Source organism: Hevea brasiliensis, unplaced genomic scaffold, assembly GCF_030052815.1.
Source record: "Hevea brasiliensis isolate MT/VB/25A 57/8 unplaced genomic scaffold, ASM3005281v1 Scaf2, whole genome shotgun sequence".
Lineage (NCBI taxonomy): Eukaryota > Viridiplantae > Streptophyta > Magnoliopsida > Malpighiales > Euphorbiaceae > Hevea > Hevea brasiliensis.
Genome location: NW_026614695.1, coordinates 2,176,548 through 2,193,171, shown reverse-complemented (window position 1 = coordinate 2,193,171; position 16,624 = coordinate 2,176,548). Strand labels below are relative to the sequence as shown.

Here is a 16,624-nt window from a genome sequence, read left to right as displayed (position 1 = left end):
TTAAGGCTACACTTTTATTTTTAATAATTTTAAATTATAAAAATAATATTTTATTTATTAAAAACTAATTATATCATTTTTTAACGGGTTAATTAATGCCATTAATTTTAAATTTATTTAAATGAATTAAAATGTAGTAACGATTTTTTTTTTTCAAACCATGGAACTCATTTTAATATCCAAAAATCTTTTGTGATAGGCAAACAGCCTCAGTTGTTACATGTGGGGCCAGCTCTTTCTGTTAGAACATCACAGCTGTAGGTATAAAACCATTGGGATTCTTCAAATGGGCTCACCTCCATGCCACAATATCACGATTCCTCCTCCTTTAGCATTACCGATGTGGGATTTGCTCCATCATCCAACAGAAGTCTACATAAAATTTTCCATTTAAAATAACCATAAACATAATGAAAACAAAATAATATTAGAACGTAATTGAAACCTATATATGAAAAAAAAAAATTCAACACTTAAAGCTTTTGGGTTATATAAAATAAAGAATATAAAACCAATTTAGATAAATAATTTAATAGGAAATAAATAAAATGGATAAGGAAAGTGTGAAAAATATTCATCTAGTTCATTATAAATTTCAGAATGAATTAGTTTATAATTAATTAATTTATTTATTTATGATAAAATAGTACATATATATATATTTGAAAATTTTTAATAATTTATTATAAATTTATAATAGTGATAAGAATTTATCAATAAAATTTAATTTTATGGTATTAAAATCGTTTTCAAAACTACATAATTTTGAATTCAAGGCTCAATTAAAATTACCTAAAAAATAATTATAAAAATTTTACAGAAAAAACACACGCGTGGGGCCCACTACAGCCATGGCAAATTGGAAATAGGCCCCACCCTGCGTCCGCCTGAAAAGCTTTGGCCAATTGTCCCCACAAGAGACTCCAGAAGACTGCAACTTAACTTTGAGTTGGTTTGCCATGTTCATAATCAAACCGTCGCAAAAGAATTCAACTGATTTCAATGAAAAGAACACAACAAAAACGACCGTTACATATGAGATTTTGGCTTTGCAAAAGCCACAAAGAGGGAAAGAAAACGACATTAGACTGATAACATTAGCATGTATGACTCCACATTCACACCGACTTGTGTCAAAAGAACATCATCAAATAAATTAATGCAATTAAAAAAAAAATCAAATAAATTAATATTTAAACCAAAGGCCAAAGATAAAATCTCCTCCGATGTTTAAAAAAGATAAAAAACAGAGTCACCTTATCACTCCCGTGATTCTCATTGGCTGGTGTATGTGTGGACCCATAAACAAGGAATTACATAGAACTATATATGTACTCTCTCTCTGTGAAATATATGGTCCTATCTTTATAAGTTGACACTAATTTTTAATATTTTTAGTGTATATAATAATTAGTCTTTTAATATTCTATCTTTTGATTGAGAAATTATATAATAAATCTGTAATTTCATGTAGTATAGCCTACATGAAATGGTAATCCAATTAACATTAAATACATATATGTAAATAAGCCCCACAGAAATTTAATCATCATGCAATTTTTTTTTTTCAGTTGATTTTAATAACCATAATTGCTTATGTGTTAATTTTTCAGTGACTTAACATTACATGTAACTTACATGGTATTATTGTTCCACTATAAAATTACTCCGATCGATGAAGGTTATGTATCAATGAGTTAGATTCCATTTAAAATTTCTCAACACTAAAATAATCGAAATTTATTAAAAAAATATAGCTGATTTCATTTGATTCAGTTCATCAATTCAAAATCTTTCAAAAAACAGAAATTCATCATTTAAATCCACAATTCAAGGGAAAATAATCACATTTTAAAAAAGATCCCATTGACAATGGCATTTTTTACAATAAAAATAAGCATTTTAAAATCTTCCAGAAGCAATATAAATTGACAAAACACTGGGAAAGAATTCATCATTGATGATTTGAAGCATTTATATTTTAATTTTAATGAAAATTTAAAAAAATAAAATAAAAAACAAAAGCTAGACCTTTGAGACTTCCATAAATCATAAACTCTTCAATAATCAATTCATGATTTTGCAATTATGAACCACATAATTGTTAAATGAGAGAAAGAGGAACTTCAAACAACTGCAATTGCTTGATTGATTAGAAAAGGGAGGCAAGAAATTGAACATCAACGAACGTCTCCAATTCTGATTTGCAGGGCTATGTGGCTATCCCTTTCAATTTGATTTTGATGGTGAACTAGGCAAGAGCCAATTGATACCTACCAAAATATCCTTTTGAGTCTCCAATTTGTCTGGGTGAGTACAGAGAGCCGAATCCAATTTTCAAATTACGGTGGTTCGGTTCGATGTTTTAGTTTAGACTAAACAATGGTCACCCCGACTGGTAATGCTTGAAATTAGGAATTTGAAGAACTCTGCTAGACATCTTTAGCTTTCATTGTTTTTACAGTTCCATGTTGCCATAGATTGACATGGACTTGCAGACATGTAAAAGAAATAAAGAGAAGTAGAAGAAATGCATAATTCAAACTAAGATCGACTTTTATTAAACACAGCTGCCAAATGAACATCTAGTTGAACAATATTTTTAATCCTCCCTTCATTGTTGAGAAGACCAGTCTCAGACAGGATTCATAAATGAGAACGAAAACAAGATTTCTTAACATCCAAATCATATTTAAACTGGGAAAACAATTGACTCGAGCCGCAACAATGAAATCTGAAGGGGAAAACAAAATTAACTTGAGAGTTTTAAGTCGACAGCCATTCTTTACGAATATCAAATGTGTAGTTGATCTCCAAATAGCACTTGTTGTCATCATCAACAAACTGAAAAGCAAGAAAGAACATGAAAAAGAGAGAATATATATATATATATATATAGCGGCTGCACAAATGGAAGCCAAACATGCTTCATGGCTCTAATAGTTACAATAAAAAAATAAGATGGCCCACGAGATTGAAATTCACGTCTACAATTTATGGTGAACATGAACATAAATTACTCATTTGTTAACTTAGATTCATGCAGTAAAAGGGGAACAAAGTTAGCCTCACTCATTGCTCAGAAACTATCTGTAAAGGTTCATTTTTAAAAGGTCTAGAAACCATTCAATACTTTCATCGTTTTCAAAGTTTTTGAAATCAGATCACCAAAATGCTATATCATATGAATCAGCAGAGCACATGAAACACAATAAATGCAAAAAATGCCTAATAAATGCAAAAAATGCCTTTCTTACGAGCTTCAAATATAGTATCTGGCATTTATATCATTTCAAATGTAACTATTATTATGTGGAGGGGAAAGCTGGTTAAGCTTGTATCTTACATTATACTTTTGAAACTTGGTATAACATGGAAAAACATAATACTGGCAGAACTTACCTTACTTCTAGCTGAGTATGATCCTCTAGCAAACATACCAGATGGAGTAGTTTCCTCAGGCATCTCATGTGTGTAAGGTTCTGCCTGAGGACTGAAGGTTCCCAGCATCTCCTTCGCACTATCCACTGTTAGGCAGAATTATGCAAGGTGAATTTGTTGTTTCATGAATTGAAAAAGATAAAGAGGAGGAAGGACAAGGTGATGGGGGGAGAAGATTACCCTTCACACCAGTTTTCCAAACTGTGTTAGTGTACTTGAGGCCAGAAACAATGTTATTCCCAACCAGAAAAGTAAACTGCAGGCTATAGCGGCTGCCTTCTTTTAAGGTGAACCATGTGCCTTTAAGATTTCCATCCTCAGGAATAGAAAGAACAATATCAGATCTACCAGGGGATTTGATTGCAAGGCTCAGGATCTTAACTTCTGGGTCTAGACTTTCTACATAATTATAGTTAAAAAAAAAATCAGAGATAAATTTGATCTGTGCTATTCATAGAATCATACTTGCATAATTCCAAAAAGGTAAAACATGAAATATTGCTTAAAATATATGAAAATTCAAAATTCAATTGATGAAATGTACATGGAAAAAGGAAGATAATAAAATTACCCCATTTTCTATAACTTGAAGCTTAAAGAACATTCCATAAATAGACAAAATTGCCATAAATTGTGGAGAAAGAAATCATCTTTGGCAATTACCTATAAATTATCTACTGAAAGAAATCATCTTTGGCAATTACCTATAAATTATCTACTGACTTAGGATATAAAATCAACCTGTCTTAATATCTAAGCTTTCACCAACATGAATTTTGCTTTCTCAAAGAGTAATAAGCAGAGACTTTGTAAATCCAAGAAAGGCTTAATAAGAGACATCATGAACACAAATTGCCAGGATCATAGAAAAATCCACATTTCCACATATGCAATTTAGAAAAGAACAATGTAGAGATTTAACACACTCACTCTCAATGTGAGCTCTCGTTTGCAATCAATTACGGGGGCCAAAAAATCTAAGCAAATAAACAAATGTTTCATTCTTTTCCTTCAATTCTGAAGCAACAATAGGAAGTCTATATGTGAAAAAGCTCAAGCGGGTTTATGTGATTACCTCCAACAGAATTAAAATCCACACTTCCAAGAAGCTGTTCCTTCCACCTCCTCAAGCTCTCATCATCCTACAGTCTCAAACACCACAAAAACAATAAACAAGATTAAACATAAATGAAGTTAGAAAAGATGGAACTTAAACATAAATGAGACAAGAATGAAAGTGAAAAATCAGACCAACCTTATCTTTTTCAAGTTGTTCTTTGAGAGTATATTGAGGACCCAACTCAATCTTCCTCTCTTCATCCTCTTCTTCTTCTTCCTCGGTTGCACAAATAGAGCTCTCACTTGCATGTCTACTGATTCCACCGCTTTTAGGTGCATCATGATGATGTTCTTCTTCTTCACCGGGAGATGTTTTTCCTATTGTTTTTGTCTCTGAAACCTCCTCGTTGCTTTGCTCATCAAAACCCATGATTTTGGTACTTGAAGCCGCACCAACCGCCAAAGACATCAACAGCCCATAAAAATTAACAGAAACAAAAACAGCAGCACTTTCTCACTCACAATATATGACAATACAAGTGGGGAAAAAGAGAAATAGAACTCAAAAGCAAAAGAAAACAGAGAATCTAAAACCCCCCAAAACCAACAATATGAGATAAACCCCAATAATATTAAAAGAGGATAGAGGGAGTCAAAGAATCTTAGAAAGTTGAATAGAAGACAAAAACCAAGAAAACCCACAAAGGATAACCATTCAAACAAGAAAAGACAGTAAGAAAAAGGACAGAAACAAAGATGGAAGAAGAGGGAGGGAGAGAAGAAACGGCTTAATTGGCATTGGAAAGTTCAAACAGAGAAAAAGGAAGAGGAAATGGTCATGTGGTGATTCGAATTACATGTATCGTCCACAATGTATGCGAGAGAGAGAGAGAGATGGGATGATCGTGAAGGCCACTCCCGCACTAGGATCTCCAAAGACCACGATTCGAGGAGGGTTTTTTCAATTAGTGCACATTTTCATCAGAGAGAGACACGTATAACGAGAGAGATTATTAGCCAGCCTAGTTTTGAGTGGCGGATTTGGTACCCTTTGACCCTTTCTCATGGTTGTTATAATTGGAAAAAAGAAAAAGCTGCGTAGGATTCATCTGGCTATGAGCCTTCGTGCATAGTGGGCAAATTAGCTTGAGGGAGTAAGTGAAAAAAAAAAATAAATAAATAAAAGGAGGTGACTTATAAGTTATTTATTAAAAAGTGGTAGAAATTGCTAAGTTAGTACAGAGAGAGAGAGAGAGAGTTCAAATATTAAAGAAGGCTAAAAAAATTTTTTGAGGATTAAAATGAAAAAAAAAATAATTAAAAATAAATTTATCAGCAAGATAGTATTTAGGGTAATGACCAATTGTCACCTTGACACAGAAATATTCTCTCGTGAATTGATATATAAAAAGTGAATTGATATGTAAAAAGTGAATAAAAAAGTGGACGGACTAATAAAAAGAAATAGAATGAAACGAAAAAAAAAAACATAGGACCCCACCTAGGAAGCGTCTTGCCAGTGGTGCTACCCATGAAAAAATATAGAGATAATTTTAAAAATATTAAAAATATAATAAGTTAAAAGTATAATAAATTTAAAAAAATATAGAGATAATTTTATTTTTATTGTGTAATATATTTTTTGATAAGAGTAATTTATAAATTTATGGATAATATATTACATATTTTTTAATAAAAATAATATAATATTTTTAGAGTATTTAAAATAAACAAGAGATAAATTCATATTATTATAAAAATTTAATTATGTAGTATAATTCTCAATGTATTGTTAGATTTAGGAAATAGGATAAAATTTATATATGTATTACTTTTTTTATGTGTAATTTAGTAATGTGGTAAAAAGTTTAGGGTTAGTGAAAATGTGAAAAAAAAAATATTAGTGAAAATAATATATTATGCTGTAAAATTAAAATTAGGAAAAAATAATTAAAAGTCTAATAAGTTTAAAAAAATAGATTGAAATTATTTTTTTATATTTTTGTAATATATCTTATATTTAAATATTTAAAATTTAATTTTAAATTTTTATTATTAATATTATTAATTTATTATATTTTTATATAATTATTTTTATATAATTTTATTGTCGAAGTTGTCATGTAAGGCAGATAATAGTCAGAGGAGAATAGGCCCCACTTCTTTATGATTCAATGTTCAATCCCTTAAAAGCCAATAAAGACCATAAAGTTCACTCAACTTAATGATTTGATGAAATTTGGCCCCACTAAACAAGCATCGGTCGGTGAAAAATAAAAGGAATCCAGATGCGATTATTAGTTGCGTCCACCTGCACACACGCAAAATGAATCTAGATGGGCACATAGAACGAGGGTTGCTACCTAGGGTAGCGCTTACTGCCACACGACACTGTAGTATCCTGCTTATAGGAGCGGAAGCATAGTGATTAGTTCATTAGAGCATTGAATTTCAAAAATTTTATTCTAGGGTTTCATGCATAATGTCACATCTCTTATATGTTTAATTAATTTCAATGCTTAATTGCATATTAAAACACTTTTAATAAGTATTAGGATATATGTTTGTCATTCAAGATTGTGAATTAACAAATTAATTCATTTAAACTCTAGTTTAAAAATAGAGTTTGAGCACTAACCTCTTTGATGCACTATGGATGTAATTGGCACCTTTAAGAAGCACCTAGGACCCCAAGTGTTGTCTCTCTAGCTTGTCCACACCAAGATCACCAATGGGCAACCCCCAACTTTGCTTCTCAAGCCTTACCAACCAATTATAATTTGTGTTTTTGTCCTTAGAGAGGTTGCATGTGTGTATAGGACACTAGAAACAAATTCTAGCAATTTTAATTCAAAAGAATTTGGGTTATTCTTTTTGAATTGATGAAAAAGCAAGAACAGGAGAGGTAGAGAAAAGGTGACGCCACCTTTGAGAGGCTAAAGAGAATGTTATTTGTTTCTTATTTTCTTTTCCCTTTTATAATTAGGTTAAGCAATCACTTAAACCCTTTGCCACATGTCACCACCACATTGCATCTTATTTTTAAATGACTTAATCACATTAAGCCAAGTGCTAAAGGTAGACTTAATCTTGACTTTAATCACCTTGCATGATAGGAAGACAAATGGCAAACTTATATGATGCCATGTGTCACCATCTCATGGTGCCACATGTCACCATGTGAAATGACCAAATTACCCTTGTGTTGTAATTTTGAGTTCTCAACCCAAAATCATTATTTCTCCTCTTCTAATCAATTTATATCAAATATAAATTAATTAATCTCTATTAATTAATTTCTCACAATTAAATTCATATTTAAACTGTAACACCCTCCCAGTAACAACTCCGTACATTCTCTGCATCGGTGGCGGTGTCCAACGGCTAGAACGTCCGGAAAAATATTTAAACTAAAGTCGGGAATCATAATTAACTCAAATATTAATAAGAAAAATTTAGTAAAAAAATTTAGAAATAAAATACAACCAAGTCAAACGAGCCGGTGCCCAAGCGATGGGTAACCGGAGGAAAGTTGCGGTTCTCGCAACTAAGAGCCCTAGACCCGGGGGAAAAATTATAAAATAATTTTTGGGACTCCAGAGAAGGGTTACTGAGGTTCCCATGGCATTAGAATGCCAAGAAAATATTTAAAAAAATTTTCCAATCGGTACAGACAATTTTGACCCGTTAAGCCAAACGGAGGGCATTTTGGTCATTTCGCATTCAGAGGTGATTTTTGGCCGACTTGTCCAGTTGAGTAAATAATTAATATGACATAAAATATGAATAAATATTACTAGAAATTAAATTGAAAATGAGTAGTGGAGAAAAGAAAGGAAAATGGGAAAAAGACTTATTTATGACATCATTGTGATGTCATTTAAAATTTTCCACCAATCACACTTAAGCAACTAATTGACTAACAAATAAAAGAGACTTAAAGAAGACCAAAATAACAAAAATTGCAGCAGCCATCTCCCTCCCCAAAAGCCAGCCGAAACATGCCCTAGACCCCTCCATTGATTTTTTTTCAATCAAGCTCAATTTCTCCCTTTGTTACACCACTAAACCCTAACCCCTTTCATTAAACCTTGACCATATCACTTGGGGAAGCTTTTGGCAGCCAAGAAGAAGAAGGAAAGTGAAGTTTTGAGCTTGGGAAAAATCTCCCTACAAGAGGTTAGTGCATATATGTAGTTAAAACTCATTAATTCCATGATTGAGGCTTGTAATGGATGAGAAATTGTGAAATAAATGAAACAAATTCATGTGTATGTGCACCAAAGAATTCGGCAGCACAAATAGAGGAATGGTTTTGATTGTTTTAATGGACTTAAAGTGAGCTAGAAATGGTGTTTAAGGTATGAATATGCATGGATGTTGAACTAGTGTGCTAATTGAGGTTTATGGGTAAATTGAATTGGACATTAGGGTTTTGAGAAGTAAAAATTGACTTGGCTTATCAAACTGTTAAAGAACACTATAATGGTCAATAAGTGACCATTTGAGGTATGTTGACCACAATTTGGACTGAAAAATGGTATGGCAAAGTCAAGGTGTAAGCTGCCCTAGACAAGAAAGAAATGGACTGAAATTTTAGTCCAATTACACAGCCATAACTTTGTTGTGTTAGTCCAATTGGTGTTTGGCCAATTGGACATGAAACTAGGCTTATAATGGCACATTTTTTCTGAAGAAACCATGCCCAAAAGACCAAAGCAAGAGGACCAAAACTTGGCCCCAATCCGGATACCCTGCAACTGATTCTGCAGAATTGACCAAATGAACTGTTCATTTGACCATAACTCACTGTAGATATGGTCAATTGACCTGAAATTTTTACAGCAATAAGTTAAGACATAGACAAACAACTTTCATGAGGAACCTACCCCAAATTATGGCCAGAACCTAACCCAAATGGTAGTGGCAGTCACTGTTCATGTTACTGTAGATATGGTAATTTCTGCAGAATGGTAATCCGGCCAGCTGTGGTTTTTGGACCATATCTAGAGCTACAAAACTCCAAATGGAGTGATTCAAAAAAGGAAATTCAACTAGACAAAATAAGGAAAAACTCTCATGTTTGCCATTTCTTCAAATTTCCACTGTAAAAGTGTGTAATGGAACAGTAAACTTAGGCTCAAAAACTGAAATTTTCTGCCCTCTTGGTTTTAAGTTGGAAATGGTAATGGTGACCAATTCTAACAAGTTTTAAATGTAAAATGTGGTATGTTGGGAGTGCCAAAGTCAATGTACATATTTTCTATCCAAAAGTCAACATTTTGGTTGACCAATGAGGTGAATAGTGACACCAAAACTTGAAATGCACAAATTGAAGAATTTAAAAGTTTCAAATGCCCTAGTATACCTAACATGATTGGTTTGGATAGTTTGGCATGCCAATAGGGTTCAGTTAGCGATCGCACATGGCAATATGCCATTCGTGATTTCATGGCTTTTAGCCATTCGACTTTGCATTGAGATTTGGCCTTGTGCTCGAGATTATTTACACTTGGTAGCCGCTCATGCACACCGGGAGATGCATATGTGACCGATGGTGTGACGGCCCGAGGTACTAGATACCCAGTACCAGTTTACTTGTTATTCAGTCCAGTCGTCTAGTGTAGGTTACTTGGGCAACCAAATGAATGAAAGTGAACAAAGTTACTGAATTAATGTATATATAACCATACTAAACAAATGAATCATACACATTCACTATATATTTGTTTTCTTGCTATTTTCTTTTATTTTATTATTGCACCACTAAGCATTATTGCTTAGCGCATTGCTTTTGCCACGCGTAGGTACTGGAGATACAGATCGTGAGCCCAGTAGACCGCAGACTGGGTGAGTCCATCTGCGATTCTGCAGATGTGTCCGTGTCACCTCGTCACCTGCAGTGCATTGGTAGGACACTAGATGTCATTTTGTCATTTTGTAATTAAATTTTTATTTTCTCATATGTATTTGGGATTTATGTAATGTATTTTGAGGTTCATGTAAATAATAAAGATTTATGGGTATGTATGGAAGTAATTTGAGTATTTAATTGTTGTTTATATATGAGAACCCTGAGAAAGGGATGTTTGAGAAATGAAAAGGTTGTTGAGACCTGAAATTGAAAAATTGTTGAGATCTTGATATTGAGTTTAGTGATGATATTGGAGCTGAGAATGAATGAATTTGTTTATTAGAAGTGTTTTTAACAGGTTCCGAAGAACTGTTTTCTCCATTTTTAGCTGGTACTCCGCCGGATTTTCTTTAAAATTTTCGGAACCTCAAATAAATAATAATTTCGATAAATGGCTTAAATAAATCATATTTCATAAATTAACTTCAAAAGCATGATACAAATTAAGTAAGGTATATTAGAGTGTGCCAGTACACCGTGTGGCATTACTTACTCGGGTATACTGTACACGGGTAAGGGGTGTCACATAAACACTTTAAATATAAATTTAATTTATACTATAATCCAATAACCTATATTTGGTTACAAGCCATGCTAGGGACTTTGCAATCTCATTGCAAATCAAACCTATTTAATTAATCAATTAAACTCTTTAATTAATCAATTAAATTACATTTTACGTGGTGATTAACTTGTGTATGTATGTGACTCACTAGACTCATTACTAATTGGCAATGAGATATGATATTAACTCTTAATATCATCAGAACTCTTTCTTACCATAAATGATTTCTCTAAATCATTTTAAGCATCTCATAGACCATGGTTGACACCTAGCATAGCATGCCATGGCCACCCAATCAGTAACAAGGAATACCTTAAATGAACCTATAATCATATGTTACTATGCACTAGAATTTCTCTGTTACAAAATCCCAATTCGAGCTGGAGTCATGGTTTATGTCAAACCCCATTTGCTATGAATATTATGTTCTCTTTTAATTCTAGTTCTTGATTAATTAGATTTTCTTATCAGAAACTCTTTTCTGACTAAATATGTCTGTCCTGGCTAGAAACTTGAAACATCAAGAACAATTAAATAAACATAGGATTTTATCCTTATTTACTTAGGGTAACAGAATCCATCTTGATCAACACTTATCTCCATATATAACTAGTAGGAGCCAACACATGCCCATATACCCATACAAAGTACAAATATGAAAGCAGTATCAAACTCAAACCACTTATATATAGGATAACTGTGTTTTCTCAGGTCTAAAGATTATATGCACTGATATGACATATGACAATGCATTGACAAGAGTAAACTCCATGTGTTTGACATATGCGTCACTGGTTCGGCCTACTTATCATGTATAAGTATCTATCATGTTTGTTATATGGCATGAAACTCACCATTCCATCTTATTTATATCTCATATAAATACCTTGGGAACAAACATGAATATAATCTTTTTGGATAAGTCATGTCCTATGTGAAGTATCCTCGATTGTGAACTAATTTATGATACTTTGTGCTAGAAATACTATCACTCATATTCTTAACAACTTAAGAATAGAATTTCTAACAAAATATCAATGGACCTTTTCTATTACACATAAATATATTATGTAAATAGAAAAGTGAAATTGGCTTTTATTAATAAAATATATATAAGATACATACTAAATGATATACTCTAGGGCATACTACTAACAATCTCCCACTAGCACTAGAGCCATTCATTATAATATCTTAGACCCATCTTCTCAAGATGTTGGTCTAACTGAGCTTGTGACATAGGCTTCGTGAATGGATCAGCTAGATTTTCAGCTGATGCTATTTTCTGCATGGCTACATCGCCTCGCCCAACTATCTCTCTGATAATGTGGTAGTGCCTTTCTATGTGTTTGGATTTCTGGTGACACCGTGGTTCCTTATGTGACACCCCTTACCCGACTACAGTGTAGCCGAGCAAGTTATGCCACTCAGTGTGCCGGAGCACTGTATTTTATCTTAATTCATTTTTATCATAGTTTTGAAAATAACTTGTGAAATATAATTCATTTATTGAAATTGTAATTTATTTGAGGTTCCGAAAATTTTATAGAAAATCCGACGGAGTACCGGCTAAAAATGGAGAAAACAGTTCTTCGGAACCTGTGAAAAACACTTCCAATTATCATATTCAATCAATCCCAACTCCAATTATCAAGATCTCAATATTTTTCAACCATTCGTTTCTCAATCATTCATCTCATTTGTTAATCATGTACAAGTCATAAATAGGCATTCACTCTTCCATTCACAAATACAATTTTCATTATTTACATGAACATCAAAATATGTTACATAAGTTCAATTACATATGAGAAAATAAACATTTGTTACAAAATACCAAAATGAAACCTAGTGTCCTACCAATGCACTGTAGCCTGTGAGGTGACACGGACACTATGAAGAACTGTGAACTGCCTTACCGAATCCGTGGTCTACTGGGCCCTCTGTCCAAATCTTCAGTACCTACGCGTTGCAAAAGCGACGCGCTATAATACAAGAAAATATAATATGCAAATAAAATCATAATTTCTTAGCCATTGTGTTCATAAGAACTGAATAATTACCAACTTAATGTTTAGTCGAGGGCTAATTACGTTTTATGATATTAACTTCTTCATGCATTTTGTTAATTATTTTCTTTATGATCTTGAGTTTCTTTGTATTCTATCGTAATCATTCCTGATATTTAATTTTCGTATTTTCTTTAACAATTAGTTCAATTATAGTTATACTTTTCCATGCCCAAGTAACCTATACTGAACGACTGGACTGGATAACGGGTCGTTGGCACTGGACACCGCGGTGCCTCGTCACATACCATGGGACGCAGTAACGCCAACCATGTATGCAATCGATGGCTAAAAAGCCATGATATCACATAATCGAGCATAAAAGCCATGCATACGGGCATAAAAGCCATGAATACGGGCATAAAGCCATGAATACAGGCATAAAGCCTTTCGCAGTACTGCTAAAACAATACCCTATTGGCATGCCAACCTATCCAAACCAATCACATTAGGCCTACTAGGGCATTTTGCACTTTTAAGTTTCATAATTTTTGAATTTCAAGTTTTCATGTCACTATTCATTTCATTAGTCAACTAAAATGTTGACTTTTGCATAAACAATAGGTACATTGGTTTTAGTACTCCCAACATACCACATTTTGTATTCAAAACTTGTTGGTTTTGGTCACTTTCTCAAAGCTTAGGTCATTTTGGCAAAATTGCCAATTTTGGTTTTAGTGTCACTATTCACTCATTGGTCAACAAAAATGTTGACTTTTGGATAGAAAATAGGTGTATTGGTTTTAACACCCCAAACATACCACATTTTGTATTTAAAACTTGTTGGTATTGGTTGCCAATACCATTTCTAAGCTTAATGCTAATTGAACAAAATTTTCAGATTTGGTGCTTCATCTTTACTGTTCCATTTGTTATTTTTACAGTGGGAATTTGAGGAAATGGTAAACATGAAAGTTGTTCCTTATTCTGTCTAGTTGAATTTTCTTTTTTGAATCACTCCATTTGGAGTTTTGTAGCTCAAGTTATGGCCAAAATAAGTTTACTGTTCACGTGCACTGTTCATGCTGCACTTTTGGGTTTTGGCAGATTTTGGTCCAACTTTGGTCAGTAATTTGATCAAGTTAAGTTCAAAATTTGGCCTAACTTTCTTCATATGAAATGTTCTACTATGCCTTAGGTTTTCATCGGTTCAAGAATCGCCTAAATACGAGTTTTCTAGAGAGAGTTATAGTCCTCCAAACATTGCTGCTCAAATGAAAATTCTGGAAATCTCAGTACAGTAAACTTCACTTTGCTCAATGATTTGATTAGGTTCTGGTCATAATTTGGGGTAGGTTTCTTCATGAAAGTTGTTTGTCTATGTCTTAACTTGTTGCTGTAAAAATTTTAGGTCAATTGACCAAATCTACAGTGAGTTATGGCCAAATGAACAGTTACTGTTCATTTGGTCATTTCTGTAGGTGCTGTTGCAGGGTGTCCGGATTGGGGCCAACTTTTGGTCCTCTTGCTTTGGTCTTTTGGGCATAGTTTCTTCAGCAAAAATGTGCCATTATAAGCCTAGTTTCATGTCCAATTGGCCAAACATCAATTGGACCTACACAGCCAAAGTTATGGCTGTGCAAGTGGACTGAAATCTCAGCCCTCATGCTGCTGTCTTTAGGCAGCCTACCATTCCACTTTGCCATGCCATTTTTCAGTCCAATTTATGGTCAACATACTTCAAATGGTCACTAATTGACCATTAAAATGTTCTCTAACAATTTCCTAAGCTAAATCCAAGTTTCACTCCCAAACCCTAGCTCATTTTCAAGGATTACACCAATTACCTTAGTTAGCACACCAATTCATCATACATATATATATATATATACCTTAAACATCATCTGTGACACCCCTTACCCGACTACAGTGTAGCCGAGCAAGTTATGCCACTCAGTGTGCCGGAGCACTCTATTTTATCTGATTTCATTACAGTTCTTGATTTATTTATTCAAAAACTTTATTGAAGATTTAGGCTATTTTTACTAAGTGTCAAAATCTAACTAAATTGGAAATTTCAAAAATTTTAACGATAATCCGACAAAGTGTCGGCTGTAATTTGGACTAACAGTTATTCTGAACCTGCCAAAGACAATTTCAATATATACTCAATTTCTCAAACTTAATAGTCTCAAAACAGTATCCAGATTTCTCAGAAATCTCATTAGATTTTCAATATCTCAATATTCACAAGTATAATCTCATTATAACTTAAATTCAATTCACATACTAAAATACTTACTTTGAATAGCTTCCATAATTCATAGGTTAATTACATGAGTTTATTTTGTACAAGATATACAAATAATTTACAATGTGCTAGGAATGAACAATATACATAACATGTATAAAATGAGCCCTATCTACATGCATTGCTGAGTAGGTGACAATCTTGAACTCTTCTGACACTTCGCAGATCCGGACTCAAAATCTCAATGATACCACTGGTTTTACCTTGAAGACTGCGCAAGGAAGCAATTCCATCGCGCTAAGCATTTCTGCTTAGTGGTGCAATAATATAACCAGAAATAATATATACAAGTAAAGAAAGAAATAAATGATAATTCAGATACTCAGAGTCAATTTAATTTGGTATGGTATTTCTAGTATCAATGATCTTATATACTAGTTTGTTCCTCTTTGGAAGTGCTTAGTTTATAACTTTTCAGTAATACTAGCAGGTATATAATTTATTCTATCGTATTGTATTTCAAGTCTGCATTTGCTCGCAATTTATATTTTTGTTATGTTTCTTTTGCTAATCTCTTTTGCTTATTCATTCAATACTTAATTTAATTGTACTGGATTTTCATTATACTTAACATAACTTAGCTGCCTGAATTGAATAATACTTTAATCGACTGCCCAAGTAACCTATACTAGACGACTAGATCGATAACGGTCGTTGGCACCGACACCGCTGATTGCCTCGGGCCGTCATACCATGGGACGCAGAACGTCAACCATGTATGCAGTCAGTATGGCTAAAAAGCCATGTTAACACATAATCGGGCATAAAAGCCATGAATATAGGCATAAAAGCCATGAATACGGGCATAAAGCCATGAATACAGGCATAAAGCCTTTCGTAGTACTGCTAACACAATACCCTATTGGCATGCCAAACTATCCAAACCAATCTTGTTAAGTATACTAGGGCATTTGATATTTTAAAATGTTAATATATTGTGCTTTATGACTTCATTTTTTTCATGATAAATTTCAATCATAATTCATACATTCATTTGATCATTTATATGATCACAATTCACATCAATTATTCTTTTATACCATTGTACTCAAAATACTTCTCCTCTTTACAATAATGAGAACTAATGTCTCATTCATACATTAATACGGTTTATTTATCCATTCATTATGTTATTCATATTGATCGCAATTTTAAACAATTGTTCACATGTACCATTGTATTCAAAACATTTTTCCTTTCTCATTTATACATTCAAGAATCTACTTATGTAATTACAAATTTTATATTTCAAGTTGAGTTTCTAATATTTTATGAATTCCATTTGTGATGGGCATATATGCCCTAACTATCTATTCACATCAATT

At 32.9% G+C, this 16,624-nt stretch overlaps 1 protein-coding gene across 1 annotated transcript; it reads right to left on the bottom strand.

Annotated features, from left to right (window-relative positions):
- Positions 1-2,535: 2,535 nt before the first annotated feature.
- On the bottom strand, positions 2,536-5,516 carry LOC131176632 (rho GDP-dissociation inhibitor 1-like). Its single transcript, XM_058141700.1, has 5 exons — positions 4,697-5,516; positions 4,517-4,583; positions 3,622-3,840; positions 3,403-3,527; positions 2,536-2,844 (listed from the first exon to the last, which is right to left on the bottom strand). The coding sequence occupies exons 1-5, from the start codon at positions 4,967-4,969 to the stop codon at positions 2,767-2,769; spliced, it is 762 nt and encodes a 253-aa protein (XP_057997683.1). The 5' UTR covers positions 4,970-5,516; the 3' UTR covers positions 2,536-2,766.
- Positions 5,517-16,624: the final 11,108 nt, after the last annotated feature.

Bases quoted from the DNA above. Each gene is read 5' to 3' on its own strand.
- LOC131176632 (XM_058141700.1), bottom strand. From the start codon at position 4,969: ATGTCTTTGGCGGTTGGTGCGGCTTCAAGTACCAAAATCATGGGTTTT. The intron at 4,584-4,696 runs GTTGGTCTGATT...TTGAGACTGTAG, and splicing joins AACAACTTGAAAAAGATAAG to GATGATGAGAGCTTGAGGAG. The intron at 3,528-3,621 runs GTAATCTTCTCC...TCTGCCTAACAG, and splicing joins TTGGAAAACTGGTGTGAAGG to TGGATAGTGCGAAGGAGATG.